The sequence below is a fragment of the Epinephelus fuscoguttatus genome, linkage group LG22 (assembly GCF_011397635.1).
Source record: "Epinephelus fuscoguttatus linkage group LG22, E.fuscoguttatus.final_Chr_v1".
Taxonomy (NCBI): domain Eukaryota; kingdom Metazoa; phylum Chordata; class Actinopteri; order Perciformes; family Serranidae; genus Epinephelus; species Epinephelus fuscoguttatus.
The window spans coordinates 6,309,721-6,333,086 of record NC_064773.1 but is presented as its reverse complement, the minus strand read 5'-3'; the positions used below and the strand labels follow the sequence as shown (position 1 = coordinate 6,333,086).

At 40.9% G+C, this 23,366-nt stretch overlaps 1 protein-coding gene across 3 annotated transcripts in view; it reads right to left on the bottom strand.

Moving 5' to 3' along the window:
- Window positions 1-23,366, bottom strand: part of sfmbt2 (Scm like with four mbt domains 2) — a 90,172-nt gene that overhangs the window by 21,345 nt on the left and 45,461 nt on the right. For all 3 annotated transcript variants that reach the window (XM_049567230.1, XM_049567233.1, XM_049567232.1), the window contains 5 exons: window positions 12,195-12,283; window positions 6,547-6,796; window positions 5,957-6,054; window positions 3,463-3,564; window positions 1,493-1,723 (listed from right to left, as the gene is read on the bottom strand). In XM_049567230.1, the coding sequence (XP_049423187.1) occupies window positions 1,493-1,723; window positions 3,463-3,564; window positions 5,957-6,054; window positions 6,547-6,796; window positions 12,195-12,283 (770 nt within the window). The remainder of the gene's footprint in view (window positions 1-1,492; window positions 1,724-3,462; window positions 3,565-5,956; window positions 6,055-6,546; window positions 6,797-12,194; window positions 12,284-23,366) is intronic.

Genomic DNA, 23,366 nt, shown 5'->3' with positions numbered 1-23,366 from the left:
TACATTAACCAAAGTGTTGTTGAAACTTAAATTTGGCATGTATCCTCTATGTAATAATGTAAAGAGGTAACATGTTTGTGGTTTGCAGAAAAGTACTAAGACACTGAGACATTGCTGCATTTTCTGCCGTGATAGTGCCACGAGAAACGGTTCTATTTATTTAGACATTGCTGTGTTTTCTGCCGCGATAGTGCAGCGAAAAACGGTTGTATTTATTTAGACATTGCTGCCTTTTCTGCCATGATAGTGCCACAAGAAACGGTTGTATTTATTTAGACATTGCTGTGTTTTCTGCTGCGGTAGTGCCACGAGAAACAGTTGTATTTATTTAGACATTGCTACGTTTTCTGCCGCGATAGTGCCACAAACAGCGGTTGTCTTTTACCGAGACATTGTTTCCAGTCAGGATTGTGCCCCCAAAACCGGGCATTTTAAGGCAAAACAGATATTTTCCTAATCTTAACCAAGTGGTTTCTGTGCCTAAACATAACCACACATGAATCAAAGCGTTGAAACTTAAATTTTGAATGTATTCCCTTTGTAATAATGTAAAAAGGGAACATAGAGAGACACATCTTCTCCTTTAATCTTGTGTTTTAAAAATGCAGCACAAATCAAGCTTTGTCCATGTTGCTGGCTTGTTTGTGTTCAAATGGCTTTGTTTTCATGTATTAGTTGGTTTGTTTGTAGACACGGGTCGTAGTCACATTGTGGGAATTTGGTCTTCAATTTCAGACGCCGTCTTTGATCTCCAAACTTGTGTGTGGTAACAGCTATGAGAGACATGTTAGTCCTCATCCCTGACACCTTCTCTCTTGTAAAACAAAAACATGGTGTTAAAAACAAACAAATTCATGTGCGGCTGGTCCAAAGTAAGTTTGGAGGTGGGCGGTGTTCTTTGTCTCATTATGAAGCGCTGAGCCAGAATGGGCTCATTCCTGCCCCCTGACGCTGGAGGGCAGAAAACACCCACTAGTACCTTTTTCCCCAACTGTCGGCCACGATGAGCCCATTCCACACTCAAACAAAACGTGGCTACGCTCACAAAGATCTGATTTATTCTTTAGCAGAAATCTTCTCTGACAAGTTGTTTGATTTTTACGAGAGAAAAAATGTAAAGGATGAGGACGAACAGGTTGGTTTTACAAACTCATGTCTGGTTCACTTTCCCATCTCCACTGAAGAGCGGAGCACAGCTGCTTCTCCAAGCTCGCTTACTTACTGAATTGCTTTTGTGTGTACTCACAGATAAACATCTTACTCATTTTTACAAGTATATTGACAGTGGGGACCTCGTGTAATTCGCACCATGGCTGAATCCACTTCACTCTGAGCAAATATCTGATCATTCAGAATATCTTTAAACACCTTAATGACATACTTCACAAACAAACTCCAAACAGTTGCTTATGAATAGTCCTAATATAAACAGCAAGTCTAATGCAGACCGAGCATGTCATTGTCAGGATGCTGCATCAAATGTCTGTCTTACATCAGGGAAGCAGGCGTCCGGAGCTGCCTCTGTCCCGCTCTGCTTCAGGTAGTCAGCCCAGTCAAAGTCTTGGCCCTCGTAGCCCGGGGGCCGCTCCAGGCCCACACCGTTCTTCAGACACCACTGGACAGGCAAGATGCCTGTCGAGTTGGTGTGACACACCATACACCGCGGCTTTGCATCGACTGAGAGATCGTCCAGCATTACCTGGAAGTAGATTTCATTGTAGACCTGAAGAGGAAAAAACAAGAAGAGAAACTATGAACATCTTTTTAATGCGACATTTTGGAGCCTGAGATGAGAATCTGTCTCCACATGCGTCTCAAGTGATCGGATCTCACTTCCCCTCTCAAATAAACACACACATCACTTCATGTACCATCATTAGCAGACTACTGCTGCTGGAGTGTGAGCTCTGTGATGGGGACAGTTGGTGAGAGTCCATCTGCACACACATAGTTACAGGGCTAACTGTTAGCCTCACATTGCTAACGTTACTTAACAGATATGAACAGGTTTAACAACAGACTCAAGCTGTTTTGGTGTCGGTGTGAGTTTGTTGGCTCATGCTAACTGGCCAGACGTTGACCTGATCATTTGCCAAAGAGGAGAGCGGCTCAAGAGATGGTCCTTCATTTCTGTGTCTAACTTGTGTAACGGCAGCAACAGAAAGTTTTCTGGTGGGGAGCAAGATAAGCAAGGATGTCAGCTGAGGAGACTGTCCTTTAATGTAGACACATTGGTTGCACTCACACTTGTACTTAGAGCATTTACTTGTGATCTGATTGCCCAGGATGTATTTTGCTATGGAGGTGCGTCATGGGAAATGTAGGCTCCAAAGTTTTCCAATATTTCAGGCTCAGTTGTGTCGATTCTGACCATTCTTTCTTTTAATCTGTGGAAGAGTAAAAGGCTGGAGGGCCCCTTTAAGTCTGGTATGAAAGCAACAAGAGCCATACCCAAACATTTTTAAAGCTATTAAATACTTACTAATACTAATACTTATAATTTGAGTTTTATCATTATTCAGTTCTTAAAGGTATCTATGTAGGATTGTCGGTTACTGTTTGCTGTCAGCGAAAGTGAAAGTGGGAGCAAAAGCCAGCCCCAGATTCACTCTTGTTTGGCACTTTGCCTCACCCTATTTGCCTTATTTTTTTTGGCACTGTGTCTCTTGGATGCCTCCTGCTTACAGTTTGGCACCGGACCTCACCTGACCTCTGTGTGGGTACACGCCCATAAACATTCTGAACATATTAAATAAGAAAATACGGGCAGAGGGCAGAGTCTCTGCAGAAAAACACACCACCACACTCTTCTAGTGGGTCATATTTGGTATTTCCTTCTTGGAAGATTCAAATTGAGCAATTTCAAAAACATGACTTTAAACACTTCTTTGGTCTAAATTCAAACACTGGATTTTTTTTTAGAGCTTTTTGCGGACAGTGTAGACTTCCTTACTTTAAGAAAGCACCACAAAAAATCCCTTCAAATAGTGCTCAGAAAATCATGATGTCGGAATCTTTCAAAACATCCGCAGAGCGCTGGGAGTAAAATACAACATTTAAAGTTCCTATTTGTGCCTTTAAACTATTGAATACTGGCACAGAATATTGACTATTGACAGATTTATTCCTCGAAAAAGGAGGGTTTGGATGTCACACAATACAGCAGAGTATCAGTGGTTTTATTAAACAAAAGGAACATGGTAAGGAAAGTATATAAAAATAAGACAATGATGAAAGAATCAGAAGTCAGCATCAATGCGACACATGAAAGATAAAATACCAACTTCCAGTCACAGGAATCCAGAAACCTGAGGAACGAGGCCTTCTGGGCAGAAACATGTTAAAAATTTGATGCCACATTAATAAAGGCAGCTGAGGAATGCCTGAGGGAGACGTCTGCTTGATATATCTATTTTTTTTTCTTCTTCTTAAAGATAAGACATTGTTTTCAGTGTGACTCACCTTGGTGACAGAAACAGGGCAGATCTGGAGCTGCTCCCATGGAGAAACCATCTCCAGCTTCATCCCCGTCTTGAAGGAGTGCTCGGGCAGGTCTACGTGGTCCTGACACAGTAAAGTCAAGACTTTCAGACAAATGTGCTCCACTTTTGTTAACGTGCACACACATGCAAGACAATGTAGGTCACTCAGACCCTGCTGGGTGGGCATGTAATGAACAAGGCAAAGTGTTATCCCCATCATCTCAGGATGGTGGCGATCGTTAGGCCTAAAATAAATATTAATTATCACTTTTTACTGATAGACGATGTGATTTATATTTCCACTCCTCATGCCAACTACCCAGTTCTTCTTCTACTCATTCTAAATGAGCTGGAAATGTAAACATATCACTTCCTGTATGCCAGAGGGAAACTTAGGGAAAGCATTTTTTAGATGAAAACAAATATTGCCTTTGTAATCTCACTGACAGCTTGTCAGGTTTGCTTTCAGCTTTCGGTTGTGGATGTTGTTGTGGTTTGGATGAAGGGAGTTTCTGGCAGTTTTTGGGGCGTTGATACTGGAGCTTCATCACACTGTTTCATGTCAGAAAGTTTCAGGTAGTGGTAGAAATCCTTTGATTTTATGCTCCTTCTTCATTAATGTGAATAAGATCTGCTTATTCCAGCTTGTTTGTTGGTTGTAGCACAGTTTGGTCACAATTTTTGGTCATTTTAATTCTAGTTATTAGCATTACGCCCAGTTCAGACCAAAGATTCGGGACGAGATGACATGAAACAGGCAACTACTTGCACTACGTTCTAAAAACCTGCCAATTCACACCAATGCAACCAGATGAGACGGTGTATCATCTGTACGCAACAACTCTCTGTACTTCTGCTCTGATTTGCAGCTTTTCAGGCTTATTTTGTGGCTGAATATAATTTGTAGCTTCTTAAAATATGAATGACGATAGTGATAGTGAAATACTGGCTACAGTTGCATTTGTCGTCGTGATGAAACGTAGGAAAACGACCCACCGTCCGACACCGGCACACCGTGAGGACGGAAACAGAGGGCTCGGCGGGGACAGAGCACCTGCTGCAGCACGCAATCACGCCGTCTGCTGTCATTTTGATTTGACCAGCAGACTTTACTACAAAACAGTTGGCTGTCGAAACAGGTGATGTGCTTTAAAACCAGCCGCCAGCGATTTAACCAGTGGAGTTGCAGTTGACACCATCAACCGGCTTTAGTCGAACTCAGACCGGCCAGTTCACACTGCTGCAACTTTTCTCTGCAGCTTTCTAAAACGGTTTCTTCTTGTCGTGAATCTTTGGTCTGAACTGGGCTGTAGGAAAGTTTTTCTTTCATTGAGTTTCTCCTGGTACTTCAGGTGTCTGTTGCTCGACTTGAAGAGTGTTTGGTTTGCTGCAGTAGATTTCCGAATTCAAAGGAGGGATTTTAATGGTGCAGCTCAGTTCAGTCGCCAGATGAAATTGTTGGCATTATACGTTTCGGTCAACCATGGATACATTACATTTGCACATTTAATACATTTCACATCAACTTTTCTGAAGTGACGTAATATATGAGCTGACTTTGTCAACGGGAGGTGGAGAAGAAGGTGGATGGTGTGACACCTAGGTGAGACGCCTCCAAAGCTGCAGACCTCTGTTTGAGACCAACAAACAACAAAACCACTTGTTTCCAGCGGCCTTTTAGCCACCAGACATAGCTGTTTTTAGCGATCCAACACTGTGTTTCCAGCAGGGATAGCGCCACATTATGTGGTTGTCTTTTAAAAGAGACATCGCTGCGTCTCCACTTGTGATTTTTGCCTCCAAAACAGCCAAACTATTACGTTTTCCTTACTATAACCAAGTGGTTTTTGTGCCTAACCCTAACCACACATTAACTGCAGTGTTGTCATTATGTTTCAATATATAATAACATACAAATGTAATGTATCCATAGTTTGCAGAAATGTACAACACCAACATTTTTTTCTGAGGATTAGGCAGTTTTCGAGTTTTCGTTATTATGGAGAAAAACAGCGTTCAATTGGCACAGTTCCCATCAGTTAGCAGGTTAACTGAACACGCAACAATGTGAAATTTATCTTCATGCAAATACACAATTCAACACACAGCACAGAGAGACTAAAATTTCCTTAATAAATTAATCATTAATGAATGTTCCCATGTGTTTAAATGGAGCTCTTCTTTCAAGGTTCTTCCTGTTTCCCTCTATAATTGGTACCACATCACATCATTCTTTCAATGAAACCTGCTGGAAAATGATTATGAGGAAATTACAGACCTGTAATATATTGCATTACCATTTATTATCCCAGTTTCACGTCATAAATCAGCCCCAGACACCAGAGGTAAGACTGGCAACATAACAAAGCTCATCTCATCCAGACAGTCCTGCAGTCTGGCTCTGAGCCAACGCCACACACACACACACATTTATACTCTGTGTGAAGAGCAGCAGTGTGTGTGAACTGACTCACCTTGAACACCTCCAGTGGCAGCGGGCTCTTCTGTCCGTTGAGTCGGGCATCCTCCAGAGCCTCCTGCCAGTCGGAGGCGCTCTTCAGAGACCTGAGTCCTGAGGAGGGAATATGATATTAAAGATTAGTTTTTTAGGATCCACTGGCACATTGAGAGGGGTAGATTATTCTCATACTGCAGCTCAAATAAAATACATGACATCAGTGTACCTTTTAAACTCAACAGCTTCTGTGAATGTCATCAATTGTTATGAATCAAAAATAATTTTGTTGGTAGGGATTTTAACAACGACTACCTTGAACTCTGACTCTCTGAATATTCAGTGTTTTCTAATACAAATCCTTGAGCAAAATATAGAGATAAAATGAAGAAAACAATATTCAGGTTAAAGATAATGAACACAGTTGAAGCCCTGATTTAAACCTTTCAAACAAATTCCAAATGGACCATTAAAAATGAACAATGACAAACGGCTCATTAAGTATCATTAAGTTTCTCATAAACGCTGTGATTGTGTTGTGAGAAAATCAAAGGTCCTCCTTGTGACCGCAGCAGTAAATGAAAAGGTGCAAGCAGATCAGATAATCACCTGTAGGCGGTTCTAAGGCGAGACGGTTCTCCAGAGCCCAGCCGAGTGGGCGGAGCCTGACATCCAGGTAGAATAGCCAGGTGTCCTGAGCCTCGTGGTCGTCAGAGAGTCCGGCATAGCGCAGACGGAGCCTCCCTCCGACGTTCTGGATTACTCGTACGGGCCAGTAAAGGAACGGGCCGGAGACGTCCTGGAGCTCCAGGACTGAGCCCTCAACGATCAGGTCCACGGTGTTCTTACCTCTCAGAGGCTGTGAGAGAGACAGAGAGAGATTTTGAGTGCTTTATTGGTTGAGTTAAACCTCATTTGACAGAGCTTGTAAACTATAAAATACTGCCACAGTATGAGCAGTGAAAACAGGAACAAAAGAGGAAGCTGATGAGCTGTGTCTCATAGTTCAGTCTGACCATAACGTCTGATCATACAGGTATCCTGAGAGGACAGGTTTTTCTTGTGCAGGCTCACCACACTGCCTTGTTTTTAAAGCCTACAACTTAAAGAAGAGCAGCTTGCTGTGTCTTTTCTTTTTATTGTTGCTGGGCAACCACTAAATCACCTGTTCGTGGCCTAACTGTTATTTTGCTGTGAAAACTCACAGATTTGTTTCTTTCATCTTTTAGATCGTGACATAGCAAGCAGCTAGTAACCTGCCTACAGTGTCTAATTAATAACCATCTGCATACAAAATAGACATGCTGAGGGCACTTGCTGTGGCTCTGATGGGAGTGAGAGGCTGTTCTCAAATAGTATGTTGAACACAAGGAGACAGAGATCGACCAAAGTCGACCAAACGTTAGTTGACCAGAAAGGTCATTAGTCGTCAAGATTTCTTTAGTTGCTTAGTCACAGAAAAATAAAACCAAACAAACAAAACAAAACCAAAAAACAAACAAATGTGAAATTCTATGAGGAGATGAACCTTGTCAAAATAAATCCAAACCTATCTGACTGGACCATGTGGGACTTTAATTTGAAAGGACAGAGACAGGAAGTGTCCACGCTCAGCAGTCAGACAGGAGTCAGGTTCATTTCCAGGGCTGGTACCTGCGGTTATTCCACAGGCTAGTTAATAACATGTCGGGCAGGAAATCCAAAGTGTGGGATCATTTTGAGAAGGTGAAGGACGAACCCAAGGTGATATGTAAACTCATCTTCATTGGTCGACTACAAACATGACGTATCATCTGAAACATGGAAGTAGCTACATGCCCATTAGCCCACAGCGTCATTAACAGGCGGCTCGCTCAGTGTGTGACGTGCACTTGGAGATAAAATATAGGCCTATATTAATGAAGGTTCATTAGTACGGTTTGTATTTCTCTGTAATGTAGCACAGTGTTAACAATGTTACTGATACTATTCTTTCTCACACCTTCAACTCAAACCACCAAAATATATCATTTAATCATTACATTCATATCAGAAACATGTGGGCGGCTAGTTGACTAATGGCTCTAAATGATGACTATTGGTCGACTAGGAAAATTAGTCGGGGCAGCCCTAGTTTGGAGTGTAAATGCAATTGCCAGAAGTAAAAAGCTAACGTTAGGCCATAAACAAACTACACCATCACCAACACAAGCAAGTCCAGTTGCCTACAATATAGCACTTGTGAAAACTTGAAAGTCTTAAGCTTGTGTTTACCACAGACCTTACTTCAGGTAAAAAACCCAGTTACCTCGAAACAAAGGAACCAGGAGTGCTAAAACTCACCATGTGCTAACTAATTTCTGCATTTTAAGACTCATTCCTGCACCATTTTTTTTCACCCCATTCAACAATGGGGAAAAAACGCAAATGATGTCCAACACTTCTCTGCTCTGAGTTGAAGTTTTTGAGTTCAGGGTGCACCCGTGAGGCCTATACAGCAGAACAATGTGAGGCGCTCCGCAACACAACAGCAGTGAGCAAAAAGCTTCAGTCTCATTGAAAGGTCAAATTACAAAAAGCTGCCCCAGGCTGCTAAAACCGCTTCGCCTGCTCACCTGACCTTAATGAACTGAAATTATACACTACCATTCATGTTTTTTAGTGATAACTGAGACAGAAATCTTTAAAGACGCCAACCAATGCAACATTTTCATTTACTTGCTTAGAGAAAGTGGATTACTGGATCGTTTCTTTTAGGATGTGGTGTCCTTTAGTGTGTGTTTTTTTTTTGTTTGGTTTTTTTTTTGTTAAAACAGACATTTGACATTTTGGAAAATATACTTATTCACTTTCGTGCCGGGGATTAACTGAGGAAATTGATACCACTCTCATATCTGTCTGTTATACATCAGGCTATATTCTGCAGCTGCCTGCTGCCTCCAGCTACATATTTACTGTCCAGACTTGAGACTGGTATCAATCTCCGAATCTAACTCTGAGGGGCTGAGATGCCCAAAATGATCCCCGCTGTCCCTGTGTTCAGCTCCAGCCAGGGTCCTTTGTTGCATCATTTCATTCCCCGTCATGCAACAAAGAACCCAAAGTAAAAGCCCAAAATGTTCCAGTCAGAAAGTGGCTTTGTTTGAAACCCGTTAGCCCGACAGTCAGCTGTGTTTTATATTACAGAGAACTAAAAATGAGGTATTTCCTTTGTGTAAATTCTTCCTCTATTTTCTAACAAGGTGCTGCAATAAGAGGATAAAAAACCTGCAGCTAAAAGCCAAGCCATTGTGTTCCAACATTTGTATTCATGTCGAATCGGGCTGGTTGAATTTATTCTTCCTCCTAAGTAGTGTCCTATTTAGCAACTACAATAAAGGTCGACTCCATCTGTGTTCTTTTTTCAGCTTTTATAAATAAGAACACCCACTCAGCTGTCGGACAAAAGCAGTGATGTAGGTTACAGCACTGATAGTAATAATAACTGAAAAGGATAGTTACCAACAGTAAGTGTCAGTCAGCATGCCCCCAGTTTGGAGAAGCAGGCAGGAGTACCGACACAAAAGCTAAGCAATGTACAGCTGTAGACATTTTTTAGCCACCTAAAAAATCAGTATCAGTTTCGGTGCTTTCACACCTGCCCTGCTTGATTCGGTTCTAATTCAAGTTCTAATTCAAGTTTGTTTGCCCCCTCAGTGTGGTTAATTTAGGCAGGTGTGAACACAGCAATCACACTCAGGTGTGCACCAAACAACCGGACCAAGACCTTCTTGAAGAGGTGGTCTCAGTCCGGTTACAAACGAACTCTGGTGCGGTTGGTTTGTGGTGAGAAGGTGTTTCGACCTGGATGTGAAGCAACTGCAGTCACATGACACATTGTTTGGGTTAAACATGAGCATGTTACAGTCCTGGAGGATTATTAATGTGCACCTCCTCCTGTACTGCCTTAATATGCACATTCAGCACATCCAATGCATCAAAACATTGTTTTCTAGTTGGAGCCGCGCCTCGTTTTCAAACTGTATGGTTTGACTAAAATGAACAATGACAGCAATATAGTCCACGATGAGCAGCGCTAAAATCAACCTGCGTAGTTATCCCTCCATTGTGACATTAGAAAGTGTCACATTTATCTTGCAAGTGTACTCTTCTTCAACGTTTGCTTTACTTCCTGGACTTTTCCCACATGGAAATTCTGACCAATCAAGAGCAGCTTTCTCACACAAGACATTTGATCTGGTCCGCTTGTAAATGCTGCCGTGAGAACACGAACCAACTCTAGGCAATTATACAGCTTTGTGACAAAATAAGTCCCTGATTCAGACCAAAGGAGACGACTCTAGGGCTGAAAGCCCTTTGAGTAAGTTTGTATTATAGTGTGACTTCCAGATCTGAACTACACAAGCAGTCTGTTGTTTAGCTTCCATGCAAGTTAGAGGATTAGAGGAATCTTACTATATAATGACGAAAACTGTGTGTGTGTGTGTGTGTGTGTGTGTGTGTGTGTGTGTCTGTCTGTTCCACGTTTTTCTCCTCACTGACTTGGTCAATCCATGTGAAATTTGGCACAGTGGTAGAGGGTCATGGGAGGATGCCAATGAAGCAATATTACATCAATTGGCCAAAGGGGGGCGCTATAGCAACCCATTGAAATGTCAAACTTTGAATGGGCATATCTCATGCCCCGTATGTCGTAGAGACATGAAGCTTTGCACAGAGATGCCTCTCCTCATGAGGAACACATTTGCCTCAAGAACCCATAACTTCCGCTTATAGAGATTTTCCGCCATTTTGAATTTTTTGAAAAACACTTCAAATGGATCTCTTCCTAGGAAGTTTGAGCGATCTGCATGAAACTGGGTGAACATAATCTAGGGACCAATATCTAAAGTTCCCTCTTGGCAAAAGTTGGAAAACTTACTGAAACTGAGCTTCTATAAGGCAATGAATATTGCGGAGGGCGTGGCTCATCACATAAAGGAGTAGAACATCTCAAGGGTTTCACCCATCACCACGCAACTTTGTAGGCATATGAGCACACATAATCTGAGGGGACCCCTCCATTATTGAGCCCATCAAACAAAATGGGGGCGCTAGAGAGCTAATTTCTTATCTAGGCCTAACCGCCATATGGATTTTTACTAAACTTGGTAGATATGTAGAACAGGACGCCTCAAGGTGACTGGAGAAATTTAACTCTAATTGGCAACAGCAGATCACGTAGAAAAAAAGGCTTTTTGGAGAGCTTGGAAAAACAGCTTTTGTGACACTCAAACATACGTACTTCAACCAAAATTTGAATGTTCAGATTTAAATACATAAGGAACACAACTGGGGAGATACAGAATGATAAAAAAAAAACCCTTAAAAAACACAACAGATAATGGACCCGCCCTTTAAATTCTACCACATCTACAAAAGCTTTGTCTTTAACCTTAAGTAAGCAAGTGCATTTAATGAGGGGAAACCATAACATAATGGGCTTTGTCATGCCCCTCGGCATCTCACAGGGATGCACAGGGCGCCCAGTGGGTCTTGGGTCTATTCTATATGGGCCACAAGTGACTTGCGAACACGTCAGGTTTGTAAAAAAATATACTTTATTTTGGAGGACAGTGAATTTCTGGCGCATAGCTTTTATTTTGAAGTGCCGGTTCGTGTTGTAGAATGAGTGAACAAAGCACAGCTACTTAACAGAGACAGCAAACTAACGCGACAACATGGCCAAACACAAGTATGACGTTGAATGTATTAAACTGTGTGGACCTTGAAGTAATGACTAAGGAGAAATCTGGACCCTGTGGCTGGACTCGTTGGTACGTGGTTAATGTTGTGAAGCGGTTGCAGTTAGGTTTCAAAACTGTTTGGTTAGGTTCAGAAAAAAGACCACTTTCTGTGTTAAAAGAAGTACATTCGTTTCATATTGTAGTGTGACGTAAATATGACGTTGCCTCCGGTTTCTGAGCTGAAAGTCTGGTTTTGTTTGACCTACCCACCCCCCCTTCCTCCCATGCTACCCAGACTTTTTCGTTCTTTATACGAAAGCAGTTGCTCTCAGCGTCAAGTATGGGTTTACACAGGAGTTAGTTAAAAGCCCGGTTTGTCTCATAAACATGCTAAAGGGTGACTTTGGTGTTAATATCACGTGTTGAGGGGCGTGACAAAGCATTGATATTTGACCCCCCTTGAAATGAGAGCAGGCTGGGGACTCAGAATTGTAGATGATATCTTGATCCCCCACCTCCTCCCTATGATATTCTCTATGTGAGCACACTCACCCCCTCCAGCAGGTTGGCAGGTGCCGTCCTGGCGCCGGTCAGGTCCTGAACGAGGAACTCCGTCCAGTCGCTGTATTTCTCCTTGATGGCTGCAAAGAGACATAAAACACAGAAGTGAGACTGTGAGACATGTAAGCAATCAAAGTAAGCACACAACTGTGCTGCTGTGTCATGGTGAATTATTAATTATGAGCCACTATGTTGAGCTGTTAAGTGTAGTCACCAGAGAACGGCATGCATGAGTAAGTGCACACATCACAAACACACAGCACTCCTACTATTAATACTGGTTTTTAAATGCAGATAGGGATTTCTTTAATTAAAGCTGCAGATGTGAAGTATTTTAACCGTGAATGTGTCTGAATTTTGATCATTTTTATGCAAAAGAAGTGAGAAAAAAATTCACATATTCAGTGTTTTTCCCTGGAAAAGCCTCTGAAGCCTTGATGGCTTCATTCACTCTGCAAACATTAATGCTGGATTCTGATTTATGGCTGAGATTAGACATTTTTTTGGGCTTGCATCTGGCAGGTTTCTGCAGAAGTAAACACATCAAAATGAAAAACACTGACTAATGTCATATCGAGCCGTGCCATTTAAATGTTAATGCACAGAATAACAGCTGCAAATTTGAGAATAAAATAAAGACGAGGCTAAGGAGGCAAAACAGAACCAAAACTTTTGATTAGGACTCTTGGAAGAGCAGAAGTGGCTGTTTTTATTCTGTGCAGAGATGTGAGATGAGTGGCGGGAACAGAAACAGGTTTCATCCAGAATTTCACCTATCAAAGGTCACCGGGTGACTTGTAACTTCCTCTGGGAGCAGTAAATGATGCATGAACTGAAGATGACTGTTGAGGCTGAGGTCACTGCCGCAAATTAGATATGTGTCCGGTTTAAGACCACATATGAGAGCAACCCAGATTAAACTTAGAAACATCAGCTGCAGAGTGAGAGAAAGAAAATGACCTATGGCACAAATGAGGAAGGAAAGATAGTGCTAAGATAATAGTATTGATGGAAGTATTAATAATAAATTGTGTTTGTCAGGTAGAAAATAGATGAAATGTAAACTAAAATGTATTCATGAAAGGGTTTGTTGCAGGACTGTATTAACTCATTAGGGACATGAGGAATAAACGAAATTTGAAAATACTAGTCCGCATCAACACTATTCATACCAGCAGCGATATGAATTTGAAACAGTTGCAACTGGTCTCCCATAATCAGTTTATTAATCACAGAATTTTGTTTATGCAATGTGATTGGTTGATGCTTTTATTCACGGCGCAAAAGCTCAGAAATATCAACCTCATTTGCAACAAAAATTAAAAATTGTTGCCTAAAATTGTTTTTCTGCTTGGTAATATTCAAATTCTGTGTAAAAGTCGCCATGACAAAAGTCTTTAAACTGTGTTAGTTTTAGCTGGGTGTACCTAATAAACTGGCAACTTAGTGTTTTACCACTTTAACAGGTGCAAGGAAGGGAAAGGAAGGGAACAGGAAGGGAAATATAAATCAAGCAGAGTCTGTACAGTCCGGAAAACAAGGTCTAATCACGATAAGTAAGAACATCTGTGTAGGGTTAATATGAGCGTTTACTCAATCTGCTGTTTTTAAAAACAATAAATATGAAACCTGTTAAATGTCCATGATGAACACTGAATGCACCACCAGATCTGAGACTCTAAACCAGGTCTACCTAAAGCCAGACACACAAATATCAATCCATCACAATCAGAGACTGCTAAATTAACCCAACAAACACACTGCTGGCTTATACCCGACAACAGTATAGTGGTGCTTAGTGCAAAAAACACATGTATTTGTACAATGCAGCGACGTTCACGGTTGCACAGTCCTCGGCTGCTATTTCCAGTTTGAAAAGTGGTCCCTCCCCTTCCACTACGTAGCCAAGATGGCGACCATTGAGGACGAGAAGTGTCCATAGTTCCACACTCAACTTCTTGACCGTTTTGAGTGCACCATCCAGGTACTTATAGTGCACTGCATTTTTCCATACTCCTCAATGTGAACGCACTGATGCACTCAAAATATTAAGTGTAAGTACAGAAGTACACGATTTGAGACTTAAAGGAAAACTTCACCCCACAAATGATCATGTCTGTATCCGTTACTCAGCCCATAATGCCTTGAATGCATGAATGAGCTTTTTTTTTCTAACATTCCTCAACGGTGAAACGAAGAATCCAAAAAGGGAGAAAACTCTGACTTGAAGTCATAGGGGTCCATGTTCAACAACAGGAAACTGACATCAAAACATCCGTTTTAACTCTCACACAACCCGTGAGGTATAATCCAAGTCTCATGGATCCAGTCGTATGCTCAGTACTTCCCAAACAGACAGCTCTTTCTAAAAGGGAACTGAACTAACAGTGAAACTTATCCATGCTCTCTTCAAAGCCAAACTCCACTGACAAAACAGTCATTTTACCTGGCTGAACACAGGAGCTGCTGGTCTACAACTGCCTCAATCAGTTATTTAGTTTTTGTTACTGTGTGACATTTGTGTTTTAAAGGGTTAGTTCGAACTCACCAAAGTCACACAATAACACAAGCTATCTACCTGTAGACGCAGCTGTACACCAGCAGCTCCTGTGTTCAGTGAGGTAAAATTGCTGTTTTTGTCAGTGGGGTCTGGCTTCAGTTCAGTTAAGATTTTAGCAACAATGCATGTGTTTGGGAAGTACTGAGCGTACGACTGGATAAATGAGACTCAGATGAAACTGCACGAGTTGTCTGAGAGTTTGTAAATGGACTTTTTGATATAGTTTTGCTGTCGTTAAACGCGGACCCCTATGACTCCAATTCAGAAGAATTTGTGTGTTTTTGGATTGTCCGTTCACCGTGAAGGCATGTAAGGAAAACACTTTTTCTTTTAAAGAATTCAACATAACACAGGGTGAGTAATTGATTTACACATGATCATTAAGGGGTGAAGTATTCCTTTAAGTCACAGAAATGAAAACCTGATTTGGACTCTGAGATTGGACTTGACTTAAAAGCAAAAACATTCACTCAAGGTTTGATGTGTTAAATTTTGGTAATATAGAAAAACTAGACATAGACAGGCAGGTTTTCTTGAGTATTTTATCATTAAACCTGTGCAGTAAACTGATGTATGTCCAAAAACACAGCTTTGAAAGCAAATATCAGCATCCTGAGAGACTTTGAATAAAGGTGCCCTTTGCTATGACAACTTATGACGACTTGACTTGACAAAACTTCACCCGAAATACTGTCGAACTCCAACTCTCCCCTTAAACTGAGTGTAATACTAACAAACTCTTGACTTATGTTAGCAGCCTTGCCATATTTTTTTTTGCTTGATTGACGCCCTTATTCATGGACAGAATTTGCTCACCTCGTGAGGACCAGCAGGACATGAATCCCCACAATGTGACTGTTTGAACAGATTTCTGTCCCTACAATGTGACCACTACAACACCACACAAATGCAAACCCAGCACATGCCAGGTGGACCAGAGCTCTGTCTCCAGAGCCGTGCTAAAAAGCCAACTTCCAGCTCGTTTGCATGAGGACGTGGTTATGCTAAGTGGCCTTCAGAGTCCTGCGTGTTTTTCCTGTTAGTCACTTACACAAAAACAAAAACAGAAAACCTCCACGAAGTCAGACACTTGTTGGAGTCGCTGAAACGTTGCCAAATGAGTCACAGTTACAGAATGACTACCACACGCTGCGTGAACTGACATTCCCTGCAGCAGTGATTAGCATCAAGCTGAAGTGAAAATGAAATGTAGTCCATACACTGAAACATGCTGCTAATGAAAATAGGGTCTGGGTTTAGGTTGTTTGGCTCGCTGAGGTGTTTCTGTTTCCAGAGTTTAGAATCAAGAGAGCAAATTAATCTTTGAGCATGTATATTGTGTTTATCGTGCAAGTTCTTGTTTGGATTTTTAATTTCCTTTTCAGTGAACAGCCGGAAAAACAAATCATAAACTACAGGGTTGTAAATGTAAAGCTTGAGTAGGTTTTTTCAACAGATAGAAGAATCCACTTGAACAGTTTGTGTTGCTGGAAACCAGTCAGTTAAGTCATGAAAAAAGTATTTGAGCAGTTCTCAACTGAGATGTTTTTTTACTTCTGCTGTTTAACATCTACTTCTCTAGTTTTTCTGTCAATAGCATGATAATTTAAATTTACAATATGTAATTTTCTGCTGCCAGGGGTCTCTCAGTCAAAACAATAACAAAAGATGAAGCAATGCCGTCACTGCAGTCAGTTTCTCCCGGTTACAATTCCTTCAGTGTTCATTGTTCGGGAGGTTTTTACTGGGAGCCGAATAATCCACAGAGGCATAAATAATTTGGAAGCACTAGGGAGAGACTTATGTTTTTTATTTTGGCTTAGGGAAGAAATACACAACTGAAATGGCGGTATTTTGTATTTCTTTTAACCTTGATTTTTAAAGGAAACATGCCTTCAAAATACGCTGGTGGGTTTTGAGGACATGCTTCCTTGAAAAATCGAAAGAAATCATGTGAAGAGAATCTGCCTTTGTTTGGTAGGCATGTTTTCTTTTAAAAATTTACAAATTACGCCATTTATCACAGCGAGAAACAGCAAAAAACAGAAACTATCATTGGATTTTCAAATATCCAATGGTCCTTGAACACATTATATGTGACGAACGCTACTGTCAGAAAAAAAAAAACCATGACCAAATCTGATCTTAAGATAGTAATATTTTATCAAAATCACTTTATTTTACCTGTCTCATGTAAAATGTGGCCCAAAATAAGCTGTTTGCATGAACTACCCAAGGCTTTTTTCAACTCCTGGATTTCATCTTCAACTTGAATGATTAAGACGTTGAGGAGGTTTTTACCGGTATCCAAATTATCTGCAGAGGTCTCTTCCTCTCTTAAACAAATGGACCAGGTGACTTAAACCAGTAAAAACACTGAATCAAGCAGTTTTACGTTAAAACATCTGTGTTTCTCAGAGGCTGCCCTGGATGTGATAACAACATCCAGACATCTAATGACTCACAGTCCTTCATCTGGATAAATGTATAGTTAAAATCAACCAAGATCTAAAACATATCGTATCGCATCGTGAAAATGTGGCTCAAAACTGCATGAAAAGTAAATTAAGGTCAGCTTCTGGCAAACAACAGATATGACATCACTGACAGGTGATGGCGACCAAATAAAACGGACCGTATCTTTAATTAAATCACAGATTTCTTTGGGGTTGAACACTGCTGGAAACGTTTGGAATAATGTAAGTACACAGCTGAACAAATTGTCTAATACTGGTTAAGTTTTTTTTGGACATTTTAATGCGGAAAGTTACAGATTATATGTTTAACGTGTAAGTGTGCTCCCTTTATGTTGAGCTTTCAGTGCTAACAATTCGAGAATATGTGAAAGGGTGCTTCGCTGATTTTCAACCAGCTTTGTATCATCACAGTGTGGGCAGTATGTGTGAATGAACTGTGGTAAACTTCCCTCCATCTAAACAGTGTCTAGATCTTCTTGCTCCCCTCTGACGCCTTTTGCTCTTGTGATGCTACTGCTCGAACTACAGGCTATACTTTCGCTTTTTTGTATTGCCCGCCACCCATGCTGCCACTGCGGACACAAAGAGTACTCCTCTCTGTCTCTCTCAAACTCAGACCAAACTGTAAAACTAGGCAGTGCTGATCAAATATAAACCAAGATTATGTAACAGTGGTGCCTATTTCCTGCCTTTACAAAACATATTTTTGCAAACTGTTTGGCTGTAATACCTGAGTCTTTGAACAGGAAGCAGGTACCATACTGTTTCCTGCACAGTTTAAAAAAACTGGGTAAATCAAGATTGTGTTACTGATTAACTGTAATATGAGATCATTTGTTACCAGCCGACCACTGTGTCAAGTGGCTGAATTCATGCCATATCGTGCTGATCCAGTGCATTCAGGTAGTTGTGGGTTTATTATCTCAGTACTTTCTCTCTGTTTTCTCAAGTATTTGCGTCTCTCTTCTGCATGGACAGCCCAGTTTTTTGAAAAGACCATCTTTCCAGTGGTGAAATACTTCTTTTAAGTACCTCCAGTGATTGCACTTCAACTGAGTACAACATTTTTACCTATTATACCTTATTTTGAAGGTTTCTGTGACTTTGCTATTCTGACAATCATGACCACATTATCTGTAGAAAAGACATTGGGAGCCTTATCTCCCTGGTAATTAATTATTAACTATTATCTCATAATTAGGAGAGAAAATCTCGTACAGTAATTACGGCTCTTACAAAAACTCCATATATGTGAGTGTGTGATAGTTGTGGTATCATAACAGCCTGTCACAGGTTACAGCGTGATGATTAGAGGAGAAATGGCAGAGAATAAAGGTCCAGGTGGAAAAACAACAACTCGGTCATTTAGGATTTTACTGAAAGAAGGAAACCACCTGTTGGTTTTTATATATATATATATATATATATATAGATCCCAGGGGACATTTTTGTATTTGGAGCTGTTTAAATGTGTAATTTGTGGTAGATTTTATTTTGTTGTTGACTATTAATATTGTAACAGAATCTGAATCTCACTCTGAGTTACTGTTGTTGTTCACAAACTAAAGAAATGAGAGATCATTTTTGTTTAGTTTTAACCGAATATTTGAAGGCAAACTGTTTGAATTTGCAGTTTCCAGTGCTAATATTTTTATTCAAAATGTTAGCCTTTTCTGGCTCTTCTTTTTCTTTCATACATGTTTTTTCATACACCTAGTCTTGCACACATAGAAATACTCAGCATCTTCAGGAGATGTATTTCTTTCCTTTTTATTCATCAGCTTTAGTTTTTGAGATACTTAAGTACTAGTCCATACCCATTGGTAGCTTTGTCACCTTCTACCTATGCCAGTCCTCAATGCCTATGTGCAGTTTCACATAGATTGACCACGTCAGTGAGTAGAAAAACGTGGGACAGACAGAATGACACACTGACAGTGATTATGTACAGCATACCATACCATGACTTAGTCATACCAAAAATTAGCAAAAACAACAAACATTGGTCCACAGGGGGAGCCACAGCGATCGGTCGCATTTTAGCCATTTTTAAGCATTTTTCTGTTGTTATAGCGCCACCCAGTTGCCAATCAGAGTTAAATTTCTCCAGTCACCTTGAGGCGTCCTGTTCTACATATCTACCAAGTTTAGTAAAAATCCATATGGCGGTTAGGCCTAGATAAGAAATGAGCTCTCTAGCGCCCCCATTTTGTTTGATGGGGTCAATAATGGAGGGGTCCCCTCAGATTATGTGTGGTCATATGCCTACAAAGTTGCGTGGTGATGGGTGAAACCCTTGAGATGTTCTACACCTTTATGTGATGAGCCACGCCCTCCGCAATATTCACTGCCTTATAGAAGCTCAGTTTTAGTAAGTTTTCCAACTTTTGCCAAGAGGGAACTTTAGATATTGGTCCCTAGATTATGTTCACCCAGTTTCATGCAGATCGCTCAAACTTCCTAGGAAGAGATCCATTTGAAGTGTTTTTCAAAAAATTCAAAATGGTGGAAAATCTATATAAGCGGAAGTTATGGGTTCTTGAGGCTCCTCATGTGTTCCTCATGAGGAGAGGCATCTCTGTGCAAAGTTTCATGTCTCTACGACATACGGGGCATGAGATATGCCCATTCAAAGTTTGACATTTCAGTCGGTTGCTATAGCGCCCCCCTTTGGCCAATTGATGTAATATTGCTTCATTGGCATCCTCCCATGACCCTCTACCACTGTGCCAAATTTCACATGGATTGACCAAGTCAGTGAGGAGAAAAACGTGGAACAGACACACACAGACACACAGAGTTTTCGTCATTTTAAGATTCTACACAGGAATTTTAAGTTGCTCTTTGTAAACACACTCGCCAGCAAAAGCGAAAATCAACTTGAGATTCTCTCGAGCTTTGTGTGCTTGGTGTTTCGCCTCGCTAAATTTGTGGAGGGGGTTTGCAGCGCTGTGTCTACAATGTCTGTAGGTTCCTCTTGGATGTGTGCTGCTACTACTTGGTCATTACCTCCAGAACACAGTAAAGAAATACAGGCAGAGAGCAGATACATACATACGTCACCACATACTTTTAATGGGTCATAAGCAATGATTGAGAAGCATTACTCTCTATGAGTCTTAACACTGTTTTACAGGAAAACCCTGCACGGTAGACCTCTAACTAATCTTATTTTTTTCCTCTGTGTTCTTTGTTCCTGCAAATTTTTACTGGAAGACTGGTGCGAGTGATGTAATCACCACAGTGAGAAGTTGCAGTTTTTAAGATGAGTAAAAAAGGCTATCCACATACACATCAAGATATTCCATCAGACCTTTTGTCTCTCTCAACATGTCCCACAGGAGTTAAGGTTTTCTAGCCTTTAACATACCAGAATATGAGGCCAAATCACTCTTTGCTCAATAATTTAAAGCCACTAACTTAAACATTGTGTAGTTCTTTGTTTGTTTTGGTCACAGTTGTTTCGGAAAATGCTTTAAACGCACATATTATACTTATTGTAATCCCTTTTTAAATGAAAGATTTGAGTAAATATTATTGACAGTTTGCTCTATACAGGCTGCTCAGGATTTTAAATACATAATTGACTTATGAGACCAAATCAATAAATCCCATGGTGGACTCAACACAAGGGCAAATAAATCATGGTTTTCCAGTGAAGGTAGCGTGAACAGTGAGCGTCTCTGTGAACCCAGTCGCTCTCTGTACGCCTGTTTAATAATAGTGTTTTTTCCTGTGAGACTATTTTCTTCCCTCGCTGCTGCTGCTGGACTTTGTAAGAGCACACACACACACACTGTATATACACGGTGTTGATCTCGGGTGTGCAGAAATAGATAAACTATTTTTACAGATCCTGCTGAGATTAGTCATGAAGCCATTTAGAGCTCAGGCGAAGTAGCAGAAGCTAAAACATGCAAACTTCAACCTCCTTCACCCTCCCTCCTTCTCTATCTCTTTCCTCCCTGCTCCCCCTTCTCCCTCCCCCAGCTTGCAGTTTATTATACTGTAGTGCTTTTTTAAAATATAAATAATGATCTATTTTTCTTCATTTCCATCCCAAAGGCAGCAGACACGTAGAGGTGAAAGCCTGACTTTCACATAACAATAAGTGCATAATTAACCTTGAGGGAGGAGCTCCTCAAAACACCCCCTTCTTCCCCCAGCGCACTATCGCAGAGCTAACCTCCCCCCTCCTCCTCCTCCTCCTCCTCCTCCTCCGCTGTCCTCCCTCCCAGGCTGCACCAAAGCTGGCTGAAGTCTGCATGCAAATATCGAGCATTAAAAAAAAACAAAAACAAATATGAAAATATGCGCATGAAACCTGATATTTGCATATTCTGTCAGCTCCTCTTCTCAGTAAACACTCCCGGATCTTTGCACAGGGCTTATTTAAAAGCTTTACTTTAAATAATCAATGTTATAATTAAAGAAGAAAAATCGTCTCAGTGTTTCTTTTTTCTTTTTTTGCTACGATCACAGCAGTGCAACCGATTCTAATCAGAGCTAATGGGAGCAAATTACGCTTGATTCCCCCTCCGTCTTATCCAGTCATTATGCACTGGCATGGAGATGAACAGCTCTGACTGCACAAAGGCTAGAAAGCCAAGTCGATTCAAACAATTACCTACTTCCATTTTAACTGACGGCCTTTCCAAACAGGCCATGAGCATAATGACTGCAGCATGCGGGCGCAATGTAAAATGTCACACAGTCAGCACGCAATTTGTGTTTTTATCAAGAGAGTTGTGTGTGGCTGAATTACACCCGGACAGTTTCAGACGCCATATTGTTAACATTTTTATAGCCCTCTTCACGACAGGGCAGGGGATATTACAGCAATTTGTGTAAATATGAATTACTTTATGTGTTTGCGGTAAGTGGTAACAAGACCCATGGGAACAGAGCACATACAAGATGTGTGTGTGTGTGTGTTCTTGTATGGGGATTGTCACTGTGACTCTATTCATGAAAAACCTACTCAAGTTACCAGTGCTGGAGGAAATACTCAGACTTTTTCCTTAAGTTGCAATGCTGCAATGCAGAAATACTGTTATAAGTAAAAGACACGTATTCAGATCTTACTTTAGTACAAAATACAAAGGTTTTATTATGAAAATATCCTTGAAGTACAAAAAGGACTCAATATTCATCACCCAAGCTCCTGAAAAAATGTTGGCATTGTACATTTCTGCAAAACACAGATACAAAACCTGCACATTATTATGTAGGGAAACTAAAAGTTTCAACAGCGCTGTGGTTGTGTGCTTATGTTTAGGCACAAAATCGACTTGGTTATGGTTAGGAAAACATCATGTTTTGGCTTAAAAAAAATGGTTTTGGGGGCACAATCTCCGCAGGAAATCCAGCCATGTCTTGTTTAAAAACAATTGCTTTTCAGTGCCTTATCTTTCCTGGAAAAACAGCAATGGATCACAAAACAACACCCATGCTTAGGGGCTAAAAAGCCACCGAAAAGACAGTGATATGTCCCTGAGAAACACCTGCTTTTGGTGGCTGAAAATCCACTGGAAAATCAGCCATGGGTCCCTGAAAACATCCACATTTGGGGGGCTAAAAATTAGCTGGAAAAGCAGCCATAGGTCACTAAAAACACCACACCAGCAATGGATTGCTAAAAACCACAAGTTTAGGGGCTAAAAAGCTGCTGGAAAAACAGCCCTCGGTCACTAAAAACACACCTACATTAAGGAGCTAAAAAGCCGCTGAAAAAACAGCTCTCAGTCACTAAAGAACACCCACATTTAGGGGCTAAAAAGCTGCTGGAAAAACAGCCATCGGTCACTAAAAAAACACCTACATTAAGGGGCTAAAAAGCCGCTGAAAAACAGCCCTCGGTCATGAAAGAACACCCACGTTTAGGGGCTAAAAAGCCGCTGGAAAAACAGCCCTTGGTCACTAAATAACACCCACGTTTAGGGGCTAAAAAGCTGCTGGAAAAACAGCCCTTGGTCACTAAAGAACACCCACGTTTAGGGGCTAAAAAGCTGCTGGAAAAACAGCCCTTGGTCACTAAAAAAACACCCACGTTAAGGGGCAAAAAAGCCGCTGGAAAAACAGCCATCGTCACTAAAAAACACCCACATTTAGGGGCTAAAAAGCCGC